This window comes from Pelophylax lessonae (assembly GCF_965119305.1).
Source record: "Pelophylax lessonae genome assembly, chromosome: 9".
Lineage (NCBI taxonomy): Eukaryota > Metazoa > Chordata > Amphibia > Anura > Ranidae > Pelophylax > Pelophylax lessonae.
The window spans coordinates 82,135,628-82,152,189 of NC_138776.1; the positions used below are offsets into that span (position 1 = coordinate 82,135,628).

The 16,562-nt window shown below is 43.6% G+C and overlaps 1 protein-coding gene across 1 annotated transcript in view; it reads left to right on the forward strand.

The window, feature by feature from the left end:
- The window catches only part of LOC309564235 (alpha-2-macroglobulin-like protein 1), a 351,540-nt gene that overhangs the window by 303,031 nt on the left and 31,947 nt on the right, over positions 1 to 16,562 (forward strand). The window contains exons 31-32 of the mRNA XM_082268861.1: positions 3,308 to 3,523; positions 8,908 to 9,035. Coding sequence (XP_082124987.1) covers positions 3,308 to 3,523; positions 8,908 to 9,035 — 344 coding nt within the window. The remainder of the gene's footprint in view (positions 1 to 3,307; positions 3,524 to 8,907; positions 9,036 to 16,562) is intronic.

Here is a 16,562-nt window from a genome sequence, read left to right on the forward strand (position 1 = left end):
TACTGCCCCTGCTATTGCTCTCGCTTTGGCAACTCTGTGTAGTAGCGGAAGATTACATGCTGTGTCTTGTCTGTGTCTTCTTCCCATGCAGACTGTATATTGTACAGTGTCCTTCCCCTTTTTCATTTACAACACAGGAAGAGAGGCAGAGCCCAGAAGAAGCAAAAAATATATAGGCAAGTTTTACCCCTTCCCAGCCAACTCCAACTTGCCTACACTTAGCTAAAAATAGGTCAGGGACATCCTTGCTAATGTACATAATGATTTTGGATTGCTGCTTCTTGGGTCATCCCCCTGTTCACTACACTAGACAGAGGAAGTGAAGCTATTTCACTGTCCATTGAAGAGACCGAGAGATGACCAAGAAATCTGACTTGCTGAACCAGGAGGAGGAATTGCTTCATTAGTATCTACATGTGTCAGCTTTCTGGCTGTGCAATGTGGAAAATGTGTATATCTCAAAATTGGCTGTACAAAGTTACAAATCCTTTGGCAGGTAAAGCCGTAAACCTAGATGTAATTCAAATGAGCATTTTGCTGTTTGCCTGGAGTGCTACTTTAACATTGGGTATTCTATAGTGGTAAGTTAGGAATGAGAAATAAAATACTCAATTTGATTTGATTGAGTATTTTATTTCAGTGTTGTATAATGTAAATGCATCTGTAACTATACGTTTTTGTATTTGTTTTTGATTTAAATAATTGTATTTTTAGCCCTGGTTCACACCTGCAACACAAAAGTAGCACCACTTCCAGTGTGATTTTGCTGTACCGCTACGAAAAACAACTTCAATGCGATTTTACAGTTAAAAATCATTCCCATATGAATTTGATGGATCATTGTTTTTTTTAACCCTCACCTCTCCTCCCTGGTCATTCTTGCTGCCTAAAAACTTCCCATCAAGCACATTCTCTTCACACCTGAGCGTAGCGGAAGCTAGTGTTTTTTTGCACTTTTTTCAAGCATAAATGTGCATCACACATAGGGCAAGCCTATTCACTTGAATGGACTGCCTATGCACGACAAATGCCCAAAAATAGCTCTAGAACATCTTTATTTGTGAAGTGTCACATTTTTTTGGGGCACACTTTGGCGTGTTTGTCTGCTAATCTGATTGGGGTCTCATCAACAATTGGGCTGCATTTTTATCTGGATGCAACCAACACAGAAAACACGTGCTTTGCTGCGCATTTCAAAAATGCACTGCAAATGTGCATCGCATTTGCTTGGCTGTAATGGCAAGGCAAGCACAATGCGTGTTCCTGAAATGCACGCATTGGAAATGCTAATGTAGCCTAAATGGTAATGCAAACGTGACACGATATTCCAGTGCATTTTTCAAATGCACAGCAAATTGCATGGTTTCTTGTGGATTGCCATGCATTTAGAAAGGCGTAGATGCGAACAAATGGTAACACAAGTGCAATGCATGTTGCCACGCATTTTTGAAATGCACGAAAAAGTGCACGTTTTCCGTGAAGGTTGCCACGCTTCGAGAAGACACGCAAATGAAAACGCCCTTCATGGTAATGCAAGCGTGACGCACATTGCTGCACATTTTTTAATGCATGGCAAAGTGTGCATTTTCTTGCAGATTGCCATGCGTTCAGAAATGCACAAATGAGGACGCAGCCTAAATGGTAACGTAAATGTGACACACATTACTGCTCATTTTTTAAATACACCACTAAGCATTCATTTTCTTGCAGGCTGCTGTACATTCAGAAATGCACAGATGCAAATGAATGGTAACGCAAGTGGGATGCACATTTCTGGCAAAGTGCGCGTTTTTGAAATGCACTGCAAAGTGTGAATTTCTGTGTGGGTTGTTACACGTTTGGAAACACACAAATGTGAACTTAAATGGCAATGCAAGCTGGTCGTGGGTTTCCAAAACGCACAGCAAAGGGTGCGTTTCTGTGCGAGTTGCCGCGCTTTCAGAAATGCACAGATGCGAATGCAGCCTAAATGATAACGCAACCACGATGCATGTTTCTGTGCGTTATTTTGAAACGTACAGCAAAACGCGCACAATTTCTGTATGACTTGTGCTGCCAGAATCGCACAGATGCGTACGTGTGTATTTTTAAACACGGTGTGTGCATTTTCTGTGTGGGTCGCCACACGTTTAGAAATACACAGATGTGACCGCAGCCTTTTTTTAATGCCTGCTTGCCGAGCAGTTCTGAAACATTTGGCAAAGTGTGCGTTTTCTGTGCAGGTTGCTGTGCATTCAGAAATGCGTAAATGTGAATGCAGGCTGTTGCAGGCATTGTTAATGACACCCCAATCATAGTTAGCAGATGTGCATTTTTCTGTGTGATAAAACATACTGCAAATGTGCCAAAATGTGTGACGCTCCATGACTGAAAAGGTTCTTTAGCTACTTTGGGGCATTTGTTCCTTGTAGGGCAGCCCAGCTAAGTGAATGGGTGTTTTGGTGTAAACAATGGACAAAAAATGTGAGCTGGAACGTGCAATTCATTTATGATCAAGTGTGAATGGGATGTGGTCGGAAGAAAGTTTTTAGGCAGCAAGGATGACCAGTGAGGAGAGGGTTAAAAAAAAAGATCCTTCAAAGTGGCATACTTATATATTCTCTATTCTGATGCAACCTCTGTGGGATAACATATGCCTCGTTTCCACTGAGCGGAACGGTTCGGGTCGGTACAGTTTGGAAGGGTTATAATGGTCCGGCCTATTTAGGTGAGCGTTTCCACTGCAAGTCTGGACTATTATCTGGACTGAGCTTTTCGTTTGACGTGAGCATTGACATTTCCCTGTCCACCAATCAGTGGAATGTATCGTGTGACGCCAGTAGCTCTGCCCTAACCGTACCATTTCCTATGGCCCTACATCTGAAGGAGGACCAGGAATGGTGCGGTTTGGTTCGGTTGTATGGGCCACTTTCATAATGGAAATACTCAAAATAGCGTACCGTACCGAACCGACCCGAACAGATCCACTCAGTGGAAACGAGGCAATAGAAGTCTATGGGACCATAGACTCAGTTGCACTGAGAGTTAAGCAAAGGTGGTGCAGGAACTATTTATTTTTGTCGCTGCAACTTGAGTTGTGGCAATTAAGATGAACCCATTGAAATACAGTACATGGGATGCGACTTGTCATTCGACTTTCGAGTCCAAAATTGCATGACAAGTCGCACTGGTGTGAACCAGGACTCAGTGACAGTCACGTTACCCATATGGAAATAAAATTGTTGCATGACACAGTACTAGTTTGATGGTTTCTGTATCTAAATCTAAGTCACTTGCAGACTTTATATATGTTGCCAATCTTTAACAGGATATGGTGGTTGGACTTCAAGCTTTTACCAAATTTGCAAAGGCCACTTACAGGGACACAACAGATCTCACTGTATCCATTAGGTCATTGTCTGGGTTCCAGAGGATATTTCATGTGGACAAGACCAACCGCCTGCTTTTACAAAGAGAACATTTACCAGATACTTCAGGAGTATATACAGTTACTGCAACAGGAAATGGATGTGCCTATGTTCAGGTCAGTAGTGAACCTGTTATATAGCAGGTAATGATCATTAACAGATCTTCTTGGGGAAAACCTACTTAGAATATTCACCCAAATGTTTTCAAAGGTACTCGTCCTTGTACTGAAAACAAAATATATTACATTTATTTAACCACTTTAATATTGGGCACTTTCACCCCCTTCCTGCCCAGGCCAATTTCCAGCTTTCATCGCTGTCACACTTTGAATGACAATTACGCTGTCATGCAACACTGTACCTATTTTTTATTTTTTTACACATTATAAATTGCTTATACTGATGAATTTCACTGTTATTAGCAACCATTTTTACTTAATGAAACGTATTCAGTCAGTGCGTATTGTTGTGATTAGCTGTGATTGGCCACAGTTAATCACATGGTACAGATGGGTTGTGAATTACCCTATCTGTACCATGTGATCACTGTGACCAATCACCGCTAGCAACACAATTGTACACAATGAATGGCATGAATCTAAGCCATTCATTGTTTACAGTTGTCGTGATCTGCTGTGATTGATCACAGCGATCACATTGTACTGGCAGTGGCAGATTACAGTGATCTGCCATCGGCTGTGTCTGGTGGACACAGGTGGTGACAGATCGTGCTGGAGCGCAGCATGTTCCAGGAGGATGTCACATGGCGCCCACCCGACACTACAAAAATCCCGCCCGGCCGTCATCTTTCTTCTTCAGACCGGGCGGGATCTAGTTAAAGTATAACTAAAGGCAAAACTTTTTTTTGTTTTGGAATGCAGAGGGATTAGAACACCTGTCAGTTTTTTGTTGCTGTGTTTGCACCCATTAGGTAGATTCACCCTCGCTATGTGTCCTTGTGACCATTATAACCAAATGTGAAAGTAAAAGAAAATCCCAAAATGTATATTATCAGAACAGGAATAGAGGAGAAATCTTCCAATGGGAACATTAGTTCTGTTAAACCTGGAGAAAACCCAGATTTTTCTCACTTTGGAAGAATTTCCTCTAAATTCCTGTTCTGGCTATGGGACAGGAAGTGAAGGGAACTCTCCCTAATGGGACACAGATGGCAAAAAAAGCTGACATGGATTATAATTATTTTCTACCCAAAAAATAAAATGTGTAGTAAGTTTGTAATGCCATTCTTTAGTATGAAGTCAGCTAAGGTAACCAGGCTTTGGAGGCTTTATTAGATATTGTAAGAAAATTTTAATAAGGAAATATGACATTTCCCCATCAGAGCTAAGGTCCTACACCCTCCCCACCCCTCTGATCCCTGCTGCACTTACCTTGGGTGATTAGCTGTTACTTGGTCAGTAATTCTGATTAGTCAGGGGGTGGCACGTAACCGCTTTGATCAATCAGAATCGCTCTGATCTGTCCTGGTGTCCTTAAGGGAAGAAGGGGGTAAATCATTTGGCTTTCAAATCCCCAGACCCCTGCACCAGCCAGGTGGGTAATGAGATTTAATCATCAATGGAGGTGGGTACAGCAGGCATTAGAGTGTTGAGGAGAGTAAAGAGTGTAAGTTCACTTTTTTTTTTTGGGGAAAAGGTGAACCTACTCTTTTTTTTTTTTTTTTGAACCTACTCTTAATGTATGCATGCCTGCAGGGATCTTTTCAAACTTGATTGCCAATTAATACCTTTCATAGCAGGTGAAGCTTTGAGATGCAGAAGTCTGGGAAAAAGCAGTGAGACCATTGTAGATATATGAAAGTAGATAGATCTAATAATGCTGTACATAGCAACATTTACGTATGTGTTATGCATGTTTTTATTAGCTGTTTTTAAAATGTTATAGCTTTTTTATTCTTGGCTTAGTTGTATAATTGTTTAGGGATACATAGTTTAACCCTGAAGATAGTCGTATGCGGGATGGAAAGTTACTCCTGCTATATACCACATTCATTTCCAACTGTTGCTGAGAATTATAGGATTAAACATAATAGTGTAAAGGTATCCATCTGTAAAAATAATATTTATTGAAAATCCTTTTCTTGGAATATGTTACAAGACACAGGATGACTATTCAGGTACATTGGGTTATGCTGCTGCCATCAGGAGACTGGCAAAACAAAGCTGTAGAACAGCTCAGTATAACCCCTCCCACTCCGAGCATGCCTCATTTGTTTGCTAGTGTCCTGAGAGAACAAACACCTACTCTCTTCTGAGAAAAGAAAAACATTTTCTTTTTTATCAAGACTCATTTTTAATCTAGAAAGTTTCTAAAGAGTTTGCATAGGCAGAATGGGTTTATTTTGCAGCTTTCCAGATCAGCCTCAACATTGTCACAGAATCAATAGCTGGAGAAGAGGAAGTGGGGCCAGGTCCCTATGGTGCAATGTGTTAAGTCATCTGCTTTACAGGTAAAGGGCTGTTTTCCGTCTGGTGGAACCCTGTCCTTGCAGACCCCTTAGGGGGTATATCCGCCAGAGGGACAGAGACTGGTAGCAATGGCATACTCCCTGGATCCTGCCTCTTCATTCCCTGATGTGCCTGGGGGGAGGGGGCCGCAAAGCCCTTGCTGGACCTTAGATGTGGTAACTTGGGCTTTTGGCCATGTTTTGAAGGGAGTCCATTATGTTCCATACAGCCCAGTTCCCTTAAAATGGTAATCCACTAGGCTGCATCTGTGACACAGTTAGTTGCACAGCCAGTGGCGGGAAGGAGGAGGCCCACATGCGACAGTGGTCTTGAAACACCTTTGGCTTAGATGTTGAAACTAGGCCCTAAGGGACAGGGGTCATTGGATTTGGTCATCCCTATGCCTTTGAAAGCTAGGAAATTCATGTTGCACAAAATCTGCTATCACACTTGGATAGCATATTTCTCTTGGTGTGAAAGAAGGAAATTCCCTCCCAGGAAGTTCTGCGTGGGACAAATCTTGTCTTCTCTCCAGTTTAGTCAGGATCAGAAATTGACCTTTAAGTATCATCAAGGGTCAATCTTGGCTTTAGCTGCTCTTTTTTTAGAGGCCACTTGCTTTCACTCTTTAGTGAAGGACTTTGTACAGGGTTTCACTCACATTTTTCCTTCCGTACATTTCCCAGTGACTATGTAGGATCTCAACCTGACTCTGTCAGCTCTTGAAAGACTGCACTTTGAACCTATTAGGTATATTCCTTTGTCTATCCTTATTCGCAAGTTTTCCTTTCTTATTGCCATCACTTCGGCAAGGCACGTTTCTGAGTTGGCGATGTTAACCTGTAAAACAAACCTCTTATGTGCTACACAATGACACGACTGATTTGATTTGAGGCTCAGGGCATCTTTCCTTCCCAAGGTGGTATTATCCTTTTACCATAACTGGGACATTGTTCTAAGATCCCTCTGTCCTGCTCCTAAACACCCCAAGTTGATTTTCCACCATTATGTGGATGTTGTATGCATTGTTTCATTTATCTCTCTCCTACATCTCCCTTTTAACAACTCAGCTATCTCTTATAGGTCCCTATAGGGGACAACTTACTTCAACTATCGCTAGGTCAAATCACCAACTCATCATTGAAGCGTATGACCGTAATGCCAAGATTTTTTCTCTACCAGTCAAAGCAAAATCTACTAGATCAGTAAGTGCTTCATGGGCTTTTCAGCATTAGACATCTGTTTATATCAGATTTTCATAGCTGCCAGTCCTGGGTTTCTGTTTACATGTTCGTTTGTAGGATGTTCAGGCCTCAGCTTATACCGACTTCAGTAATGAGGTTGTTAAGGCTTCTCTGTTAAGCCCCTTCTGCTAACCTGTTGATTTTGTTGGCCTGTTAGAATTTGATTGCTCTGTTGCCCACCCCTCAGTTGAACTGCTTTTCGACATCCCAATGTACCTGAATACTTATCCTTTGTCCTGTAATGATTAAGAAAATAGGGTTTTTGACTTACTATAAAATCTTTTTCTTGAAGTACATTACAGGACAAAGGTCCCTCCCCTCTGTTTTTATGAACCACTCTTACTACTGCTTGCTAACACACCTGAGGCATGCGAGGAATGGGAGTGTTTACTACTTGGCTGTTCTACAGCTTGTTTTGCCAGTGTTTAATCTCCTGTAGGCAACAGCCTTACTTAATGTGCCTGAATACTATTCCATAATCCAGTTTTTCAAAAGGTTTTTATGGTTAATCAAAAATTCTATTTGTATTGCCATGAGGGCCAAATATGCCATCTAGATTTTAAATGTAGATTGTTCTAAAGAAAAAAAAACTCCTGAAATATCTACATGTTATAGTTCAACAAAGAAGCAATGATTGGAGTCTCATGTAGAATAGGTAACATTTGGTGTTAACTAGCACATCAGACACATGGAAAGAGTTCCTGGTTATGAGACTGTCAGATCACTTTTTGGTAGAGGCCGAAATGCTGAGAGGGCTTCCCTTGCAGCTCGGTGCGAATCACCCCTGGAAGTGGGACAGGAGGTGACGCGTCCCAAGGAGCACTGGATGCTTGTGGAGTGCAGGTAAAGGTTCACAAGGGTATCTGGAACAACTTTCAGGGCCTCCAGGGAATCAAGCAATGTGCAGGTAAAAGCCAGGCCGAGGGTCATACACAGGTATCAGTCCAAACAGGCGCCAAGACAAGGGGATTTGAGCAGAAGCAAGTCCATTGAGCAAGCCGGGATCGGTACACTAGAAGTCAGGCAGAGGGCAAAAGAGCAGGGATGGTCACACAAGCCGAGGGTCAAACGCTGGAGCAGGATCGGATGGTCAGACGAAGCCGGGGGTCAAAGCCAGGAGAGAGAGCAGACAGGTCAGGAACAAGCTGGGTCAAACTGGAATCCAGGAAGTAGCAATGCTCAGGAAACAGGAAGAGCTGAAGACAATCCAGCAATCTGATGGGCTGAGCAGTGTCCTTTTATAGGCCAGTGAATTAGTCTATGGCCTGAGTCCATTGCGGCCATGGGAAGTACTGGCAAAGTTGCCAGTTGCAGCACAGCCATTTCACTGACAATGAGTCTATGGCCTGAGTCCACTGCAGCCATTGGAAGTACTGGCAGAGTTGCCAGTTGCAGCATGGCCGTTTCTCTGACAGAGACTCAAACTAGCCACGGCAAATGTTATTCATGCAGGTTTGCCAAACAAATAAAACAAATTTAAGACCAAAAAGATTGAGGTAAGCAATGACATAGATAATCTACCTCTCTCTTCATAGAAAGTTGAAACATGCTGGGTAGTGTTGTTTTTCTACAAGATATGATTACACTTCCTAATAACTCTGCAACAAGATACAGAGACCTATAAAAATAAAGACATCTTTAAAAGCGATCTACAGAATTTTGCCATTTTATTGGTTTTTATTTGAGTCTAAATATTATGGTCTTTTTTTTGTTTGGATTTTCTTAAATTATAATACCCTCTCATTGACACAAAGACTTACTATATTTGCTATGTTCATCTCTTTCTAGACATACCTGAAGTACAACACGCAACCAGAAATTGATGATACTCCCTTTACTGACGTGATCATCACTCTTCCGCCAGCAGTGTGCACACATGAAGTGCTAAACAAATTTGACCTTCACATGGAAGTCAGGTACGGGTGGCTCTGAAAGTGGTTTCCTAAGCAAGGCTTGACGTTTTCCTATTCAGTTAGCTTTGGAGTTCTTTGAAATGGTAGTGTTAAGGCCCCGCTACTGTAACAGTGGAGTCTTTAATAGGGTTGAGCGGACACCTAGATGTCCGTGTTCGACGGGTTCGGCCGAACTTTAAAAAAAAGTCCGGGTCCGTGTCCCGGACTTTTACCGAACTTTTCCCGGACACCGAACCCCATTGAAGTCAATGGGGACCCGAACTTTAAGGCACTAAAATGGCTCTAAAACACCAAAGGAAAGGGCTAGAGTGCTGCAAATGGCAGCAAAACGTAATTAAGAGCATGGCAAGTGCTCTGCAAACAAATGTGGATAGGGAAATAACTTAAAACAACAAAAAAAAACAGAAAAAAAAAAAAAATGTTCTTCTTCATCTCTGAAGGACGAGGCCCATATGGAGTAGGAGGGAGGTTGAGGTGGTGGTGGATGTGGCGGTGACATAGGCGTGCGCACAGGGTGTGCTGGGTGTGCCTGGGCACACCCTAATCACCTAGGGCACATAGCATTGCCAGTGAGGAGATGGGAAAGATCTCCCTGGGACCTGCTCTGCTCTATTTCTCCTTGCCTACAGGTACATGGCCCCGATACATTACTCTCCCTGCTGGCAAACACATGCATGTGTATTTCAACTTTGGGGTGCACACCTTAATGCAATAGGCTGCGCACACCTATGGGCGGTGTAGGTGGAAGCGGCGGTGGAGGAGGACCAGGGCCGGATTAACAGCATCATGGGCTTGGTGCTGAGGATTTTGAAGGGCCTTAAGGGCCGTGCCTTGCCATGCACCCAGAGGAGGAAGGGTGCAGCCATGCATGCCTAATTCAACATGGGATGCTGTCTCTGAAGCCCATAAACACATCCATGCATCGCCAACTGTCCCTCCTTGTCCGGCCTTCACGCTGTGTGGGGAGGTTCTGAGGGTGCTGCCTGGGGAAGCGAGCATAGAAGCCAGACTTCTGTGTTTACAAGTGACAGAAGAGCGGTAACAGTGAATATGGCCAACCCGGGGCCTATATAAAAGGTAGGGGCCTGGAGCTGCAGCTCCAATAGCCCCTACATTAATCTGGCCCTGAGGAGGAGGACGAGGTAGCCAACACTGCTTCTTTTCAAAAATTTTAAATGAGGGTACACCCCAAAAGAGTGAGAAAGAGCAAAAATGGAACAATGGGTGGGTAAGGTCGGTATCCATTGCTATTCTGCATAAGGTACGGAAAAGTCCCGTGGGATCCATGCCTGGTTCATTTTAATGAACGTGAGCTTGTCCACATTGTCTCTGGACAGGCGGCTGCGCTTGTCTGTTATAACGCCCCCAGCCGTGCTAAATACCCGTTCAGATAATACACTGGCTGCAGGGCACGCCAGCACCTCCAAGGCGTAAAGGGCAAGCTCAGGCCATGTGCCCAATTTGGAGACCCAGAAGTTGAAGGGGGCAGACCCGTCATTCACTACATGTAGGCGTGTGCACACATACTGCTCCACCATGTTGGTAAAATGCTGCCTCCTGCTAAGACGTTCCATCTGAGCTGCTGGTGCTGCTGTTTGTTGTGGCGTGCTGACAAAGCTTTTCCACATTTCGGCCATGCTAACCCTGCCTTCTGAGGTGCTGGCGGTGCCCTGGTTGCGTTGGCGACCTCCTCCTCCTCCTCCTCTGCCTTGTGCTTCCACTGTGGCCCCGCTGTCAGATGGGAATGCCAGCAGCATGGCGTCTACCAGCGTGCGCTTGTACTCGCGCATCTTGCGATCGCGCTCCAGTGAGTGAATTAAGGACGGTACGTTGTCCTTGTAACGGGGATCCAGCAGCGTGGCCACCCAGTAATCAGCACAAGTTAGAATGTGGGCAACTCGGCGGTCGTTGTGGAGACACTGCAGCATGTAATCGCTCATGTGTGCCAGGCTGCCCAGAGGCAACGAACTTGGAAAGGTGGATCTCTCTCACACGTACCAACACAGACTATCCCCCAATTTAACTGATCCCCAAAGGTTTTTGATTAAATAGCGGAATAGAAAATATGATCCAAAAAAAGTGTATGTATATCACACGTACACAACCACACTAGGCCCCAATTACTATTGTTTGTACCCCTAAAAGGCTAGATGAGGAGTAGGGGGGGTATGGAACAGGCAGCACCCTCAAACCTTCAGAAGTATGAGATGAACCCCAACAACTTGGAAAGGTGGATCTCTCTCACACGTACCAACACAGACTATCCCCCAATTTAACTGATCCCCAAAGGTTTTTGATTAAATAGCGGAATAGAAAATATGATCCAAAAAAAGTGTATGTATATCACACGTACACAACCACACTAGGCCCCAATTACTATTGTTTGTACCCCTAAAAGGCTAGGAGTAGGGGGAGTATGGAACAGGCAGCACCCTCAAACCTTCAGAAGTATGAGATGAACCCCAACAACTTGGAAAGGTGGATCTCTCTCACACGTACCAACACAGACTATCCCCCAATTTAACTGATCCCCAAAGGTTTTTGATTAAATAGCGGAATAGAAAATATGATCCAAAAAAAGTGTATGTATATCACACGTACACAACCACACTAGGCCCCAATTACTATTGTTTGTACCCCTAAAAGGCTAGATGAGGAGTAGGGGGGGTATGGAACAGGCAGCACCCTCAAATCTTCAGAAGTATGAGATGAACCCCAAAAACTTGGAAAGGTGGATCTCTCTCACACGTACCAACACAGACTATCCCCCAATTTAACTGATCCCCAAAGGTTTTTGATTAAATAGCGGAATAGAAAATATGATCCAAAAAAAGTGTATGTATATCACACGTACACAACCACACTAGGCCCCAATTACTATTGTTTGTACCCCTAAAAGGCTAGATGAGGAGTAGGGGGGGTATGGAACAGGCAGCACCCTCAAACCTTCAGAAGTATGAGATGAACCCCAACAACTTGGAAAGGTGGATCTCTCTCACACGTACCAACACAGACTATCCCCCAATTTAACTGATCCCCAAAGGTTTTTGATTAAATAGCGGAATAGAAAATATGATCCAAAAAAAGTGTATGTATATCACACGTACACAACCACACTAGGCCCCAATTACTATTGTTTGTACCCCTAAAAGGCTAGATGAGGAGTAGGGGGGTATGGAACAGGCAGCACCCTCAAACCTTCAGAAGTATGAGATGAACCCCAACAACTTGGAAAGGTGGATCTCTCTCACACGTACCAACACAGACTATCCCCCAATTTAACTGATCCCCAAAGGTTTTTGATTAAATAGCGGAATAGAAAATATGATCCAAAAAAAGTGTATGTATATCACACGTACACAACCACACTAGGCCCCAATTACTATTGTTTGTACCCCTAAAAGGCTAGGAGTAGGGGGAGTATGGAACAGGCAGCACCCTCAAACCTTCAGAAGTATGAGATGAACCCCAACAACTTGGAAAGGTGGATCTCTCTCACACGTACCAACACAGACTATCCCCCAATTTAACTGATCCCCAAAGGTTTTTGATTAAATAGCGGAATAGAAAATATGATCCAAAAAAAGTGTATGTATATCACACGTACACAACCACACTAGGCCCCAATTACTATTGTTTGTACCCCTAAAAGGCTAGATGAGGAGTAGGGGGGGTATGGAACAGGCAGCACCCTCAAATCTTCAGAAGTATGAGATGAACCCCAAAAACTTGGAAAGGTGGATCTCTCTCACATGTACCAACACAGACTATCCCCCAATTTAACTGATCCCCAAAGGTTTTTGATTAAATAGCGGAATAGAAAATATGATCCAAAAAAAGTGTATGTATATCACACGTACACAACCACACTAGGCCCCAATTACTATTGTTTGTACCCCTAAAAGGCTAGATGAGGAGTAGGGGGGGTATGGAACAGGCAGCACCCTCAAACCTTCAGAAGTATGAGATGAACCCCAACAACTTGGAAAGGTGGATCTCTCTCACACGTACCAACACAGACTATCCCCCAATTTAACTGATCCCCAAAGGTTTTTGATTAAATAGCGGAATAGAAAATATGATCCAAAAAAAGTGTATGTATATCACACGTACACAACCACACTAGGCCCCAATTACTATTGTTTGTACCCCTAAAAGGCTAGATGAGGAGTAGGGGGGGTATGGAACAGGCAGCACCCTCAAACCTTCAGAAGTATGAGATGAACCCCAACAACTTGGAAAGGTGGATCTCTCTCACACGTACCAACACAGACTATCCCCCAATTTAACTGATCCCCAAAGGTTTTTGATTAAATAGCGGAATAGAAAATATGATCCAAAAAAAGTGTATGTATATCACACGTACACAACCACACTAGGCCCCAATTACTATTGTTTGTACCCCTAAAAGGCTAGATGAGGAGTAGGGGGGGTATGGAACAGGCAGCACCCTCAAACCTTCAGAAGTATGAGATGAACCCCAACAACTTGGAAAGGTGGATCTCTCTCACACGTACCAACACAGACTATCCCCCGATTTAACTGATCCCCAAAGGTTTTTGATTAAATAGCGGAATAGAAAATATGATCCAAAAAAAGTGTATGTATATCACACGTACACAACCACACTAGGCCCCAATTACTATTGTTTGTACCCCTAAAAGGCTAGGAGTAGGGGGAGTATGGAACAGGCAGCACCCTCAAACCTTCAGAAGTATGAGATGAACCCCAACAACTTGGAAAGGTGGATCTCTCTCACACGTACCAACACAGACTATCCCCCAATTTAACTGATCCCCAAAGGTTTTTGATTAAATAGCGGAATAGAAAATATGATCCAAAAAAAGTGTATGTATATCACACGTACACAACCACACTAGGCCCCAATTACTATTGTTTGTACCCCTAAAAGGCTAGGAGTAGGGGGAGTATGGAACAGGCAGCACCCTCAAACCTTCAGAAGTATGAGATGAACCCCAACAACTTGGAAAGGTGGATCTCTCTCACACGTACCAACACAGACTATCCCCCAATTTAACTGATCCCCAAAGGTTTTTGATTAAATAGCGGAATAGAAAATATGATCCAAAAAAAGTGTATGTATATCACACGTACACAACCACACTAGGCCCCAATTACTATTGTTTGTACCCCTAAAAGGCTAGATGAGGAGTAGGGGGGGTATGGAACAGGCAGCACCCTCAAACCTTCAGAAGTATGAGATGAACCCCAACAACTTGGAAAGGTGGATCTCTCTCACACGTACCAACACAGACTATCCCCCAATTTAACTGATCCCCAAAGGTTTTTGATTAAATAGCGGAATAGAAAATATGATCCAAAAAAAGTGTATGTATATCACACGTACACAACCACACTAGGCCCCAATTACTATTGTTTGTACCCCTAAAAGGCTAGATGAGGAGTAGGGGGGGTATGGAACAGGCAGCACCCTCAAACCTTCAGAAGTATGAGATGAACCCCAACAACTTGGAAAGGTGGATCTCTCTCACACGTACCAACACAGACTATCCCCCAATTTAACTGATCCCCAAAGGTTTTTGATTAAATAGCGGAATAGAAAATATGATCCAAAAAAAGTGTATGTATATCACACGTACACAACCACACTAGGCCCCAATTACTATTGTTTGTACCCCTAAAAGGCTAGGAGTAGGGGGAGTATGGAACAGGCAGCACCCTCAAACCTTCAGAAGTATGAGATGAACCCCAACAACTTGGAAAGGTGGATCTCTCTCACACGTACCAACACAGACTATCCCCCAATTTAACTGATCCCCAAAGGTTTTTGATTAAATAGCGGAATAGAAAATATGATCCAAAAAAAGTGTATGTATATCACACGTACACAACCACACTAGGCCCCAATTACTATTGTTTGTACCCCTAAAAGGCTAGATGAGGAGTAGGGGGAGTATGGAACAGGCAGCACCCTCAAATCTTCAGAAGTATGAGATTGTGTTCACTGTACCCCACAAAGATTGAGTTCACTGCACCCCACAATGATTGTGTTCACTGCACCCCACAAAGATTGTGTTCACTGCACCTCACAAAGATTGTGTTCACTGTACCCCCCAAAGATTGTGTTCACTGCACCCCACAAAGATTCTGTTCACTGTACCCCACAAAGATTGTGTTCACTGCACCCTAAAAGGATGTTGTTCACTGCACCCCACAAAGATTGTGTTCACTGCACCCTAAAAGGATGTTGTTCACTGCACCCCAAAAAGATTGTGTTCACTGTACCCCCCCAAAGATTGTGTTCACTGCACCCCACAAAGATTGTGTTCACTGCACCCCAAAAAGATTGTGTTCACTGTACCCCCCAAAGATTGTGTTCACTGCACCCCAAAAAGATTGTGTTCACTGTACCCCCCAAAGATTGTGTTCACTGCACCCCACAAAGATTCTGTTCACTGTACCCCACAAAGATTGTGTTCACTGCACCCCAAAAAGATTGTGTTCACTGTACCCCCCCAAAGATTGTGTTCACTGCACCCCACAAAGATTCTGTTCACTGCACCCCACAAAGGATTTTGTTCACTGCACCCCAAAAAGATTGTGTTCACTGCACCCCAAAAAGGATTTTGATCACTGCACCCCAAAAAGGATGTTGTTCACTGCACCCCAAAAATGATTTTGTTCACTCCACCCCAAAAAGATTGTGTTCACTGCACCCCACAAAGATTGTGTTCACTGCACCCCAAAAAGATTGTGTTCACTGTACCCCCCAAAGATTGTGTTCACTGCACCCCACAAAGATTCTGTTCACTGTACCCCACAAAGATTGTGTTCACTGCACCCCAAAAAGATTGTGTTCACTGCACCCCAAAAAGGATGTTGTTCACTGCACCCCAAAAAGGATGTTGTTCACTCCACCCCAAAAAGATTGTGTTCACTGCACCCCACAAAGATTGTGTTCACTGCACCCCAAAAAGATTGTGTTCACTGCACCCCAAAAATGATTTTGTTCACTGCACCCCAAAAAGGATTTTGTTCACTGCACCCCAAAAAGGATGTTGTTCACTCCACCCCAAAAAGATTGTGTTCACTGCACCCCAAAAAGATTGTGTTCACTGCACCCCACAAAGGATTTTGTTCACTGCACCCCAAAAAGATTGTGTTCACTGCACCCCAAAAAGGATGTTGTTCACTGCACCCCAAAAAGGATTTTGTTCACTGCACCCCAAAAAGATTGTGTTCACTGCACCCCACAAAGGATTTTGTTCACTGCACCCCACAAAGATTGTGTTCACTGCACACCAAAAAGGATTGTGTTCACTGCACCCCAAAAAGATTTTGTTCACTGCACCCCAAAAAGATTGTGTTCACTGCAGCCCAAAAAGATTGTGTTCACTGCAGCCCAAAAAGATTGTGTTCACTGCAGCCCAAAAAGATTGTGTTCACTGCAGCTCACACACAGAAAAATGGATGTGGATCACTGACACCTGCCTATCTCCAATCCCACACCACACAGCAATATCGATTGTAGTTTGTAGAACACAGTTT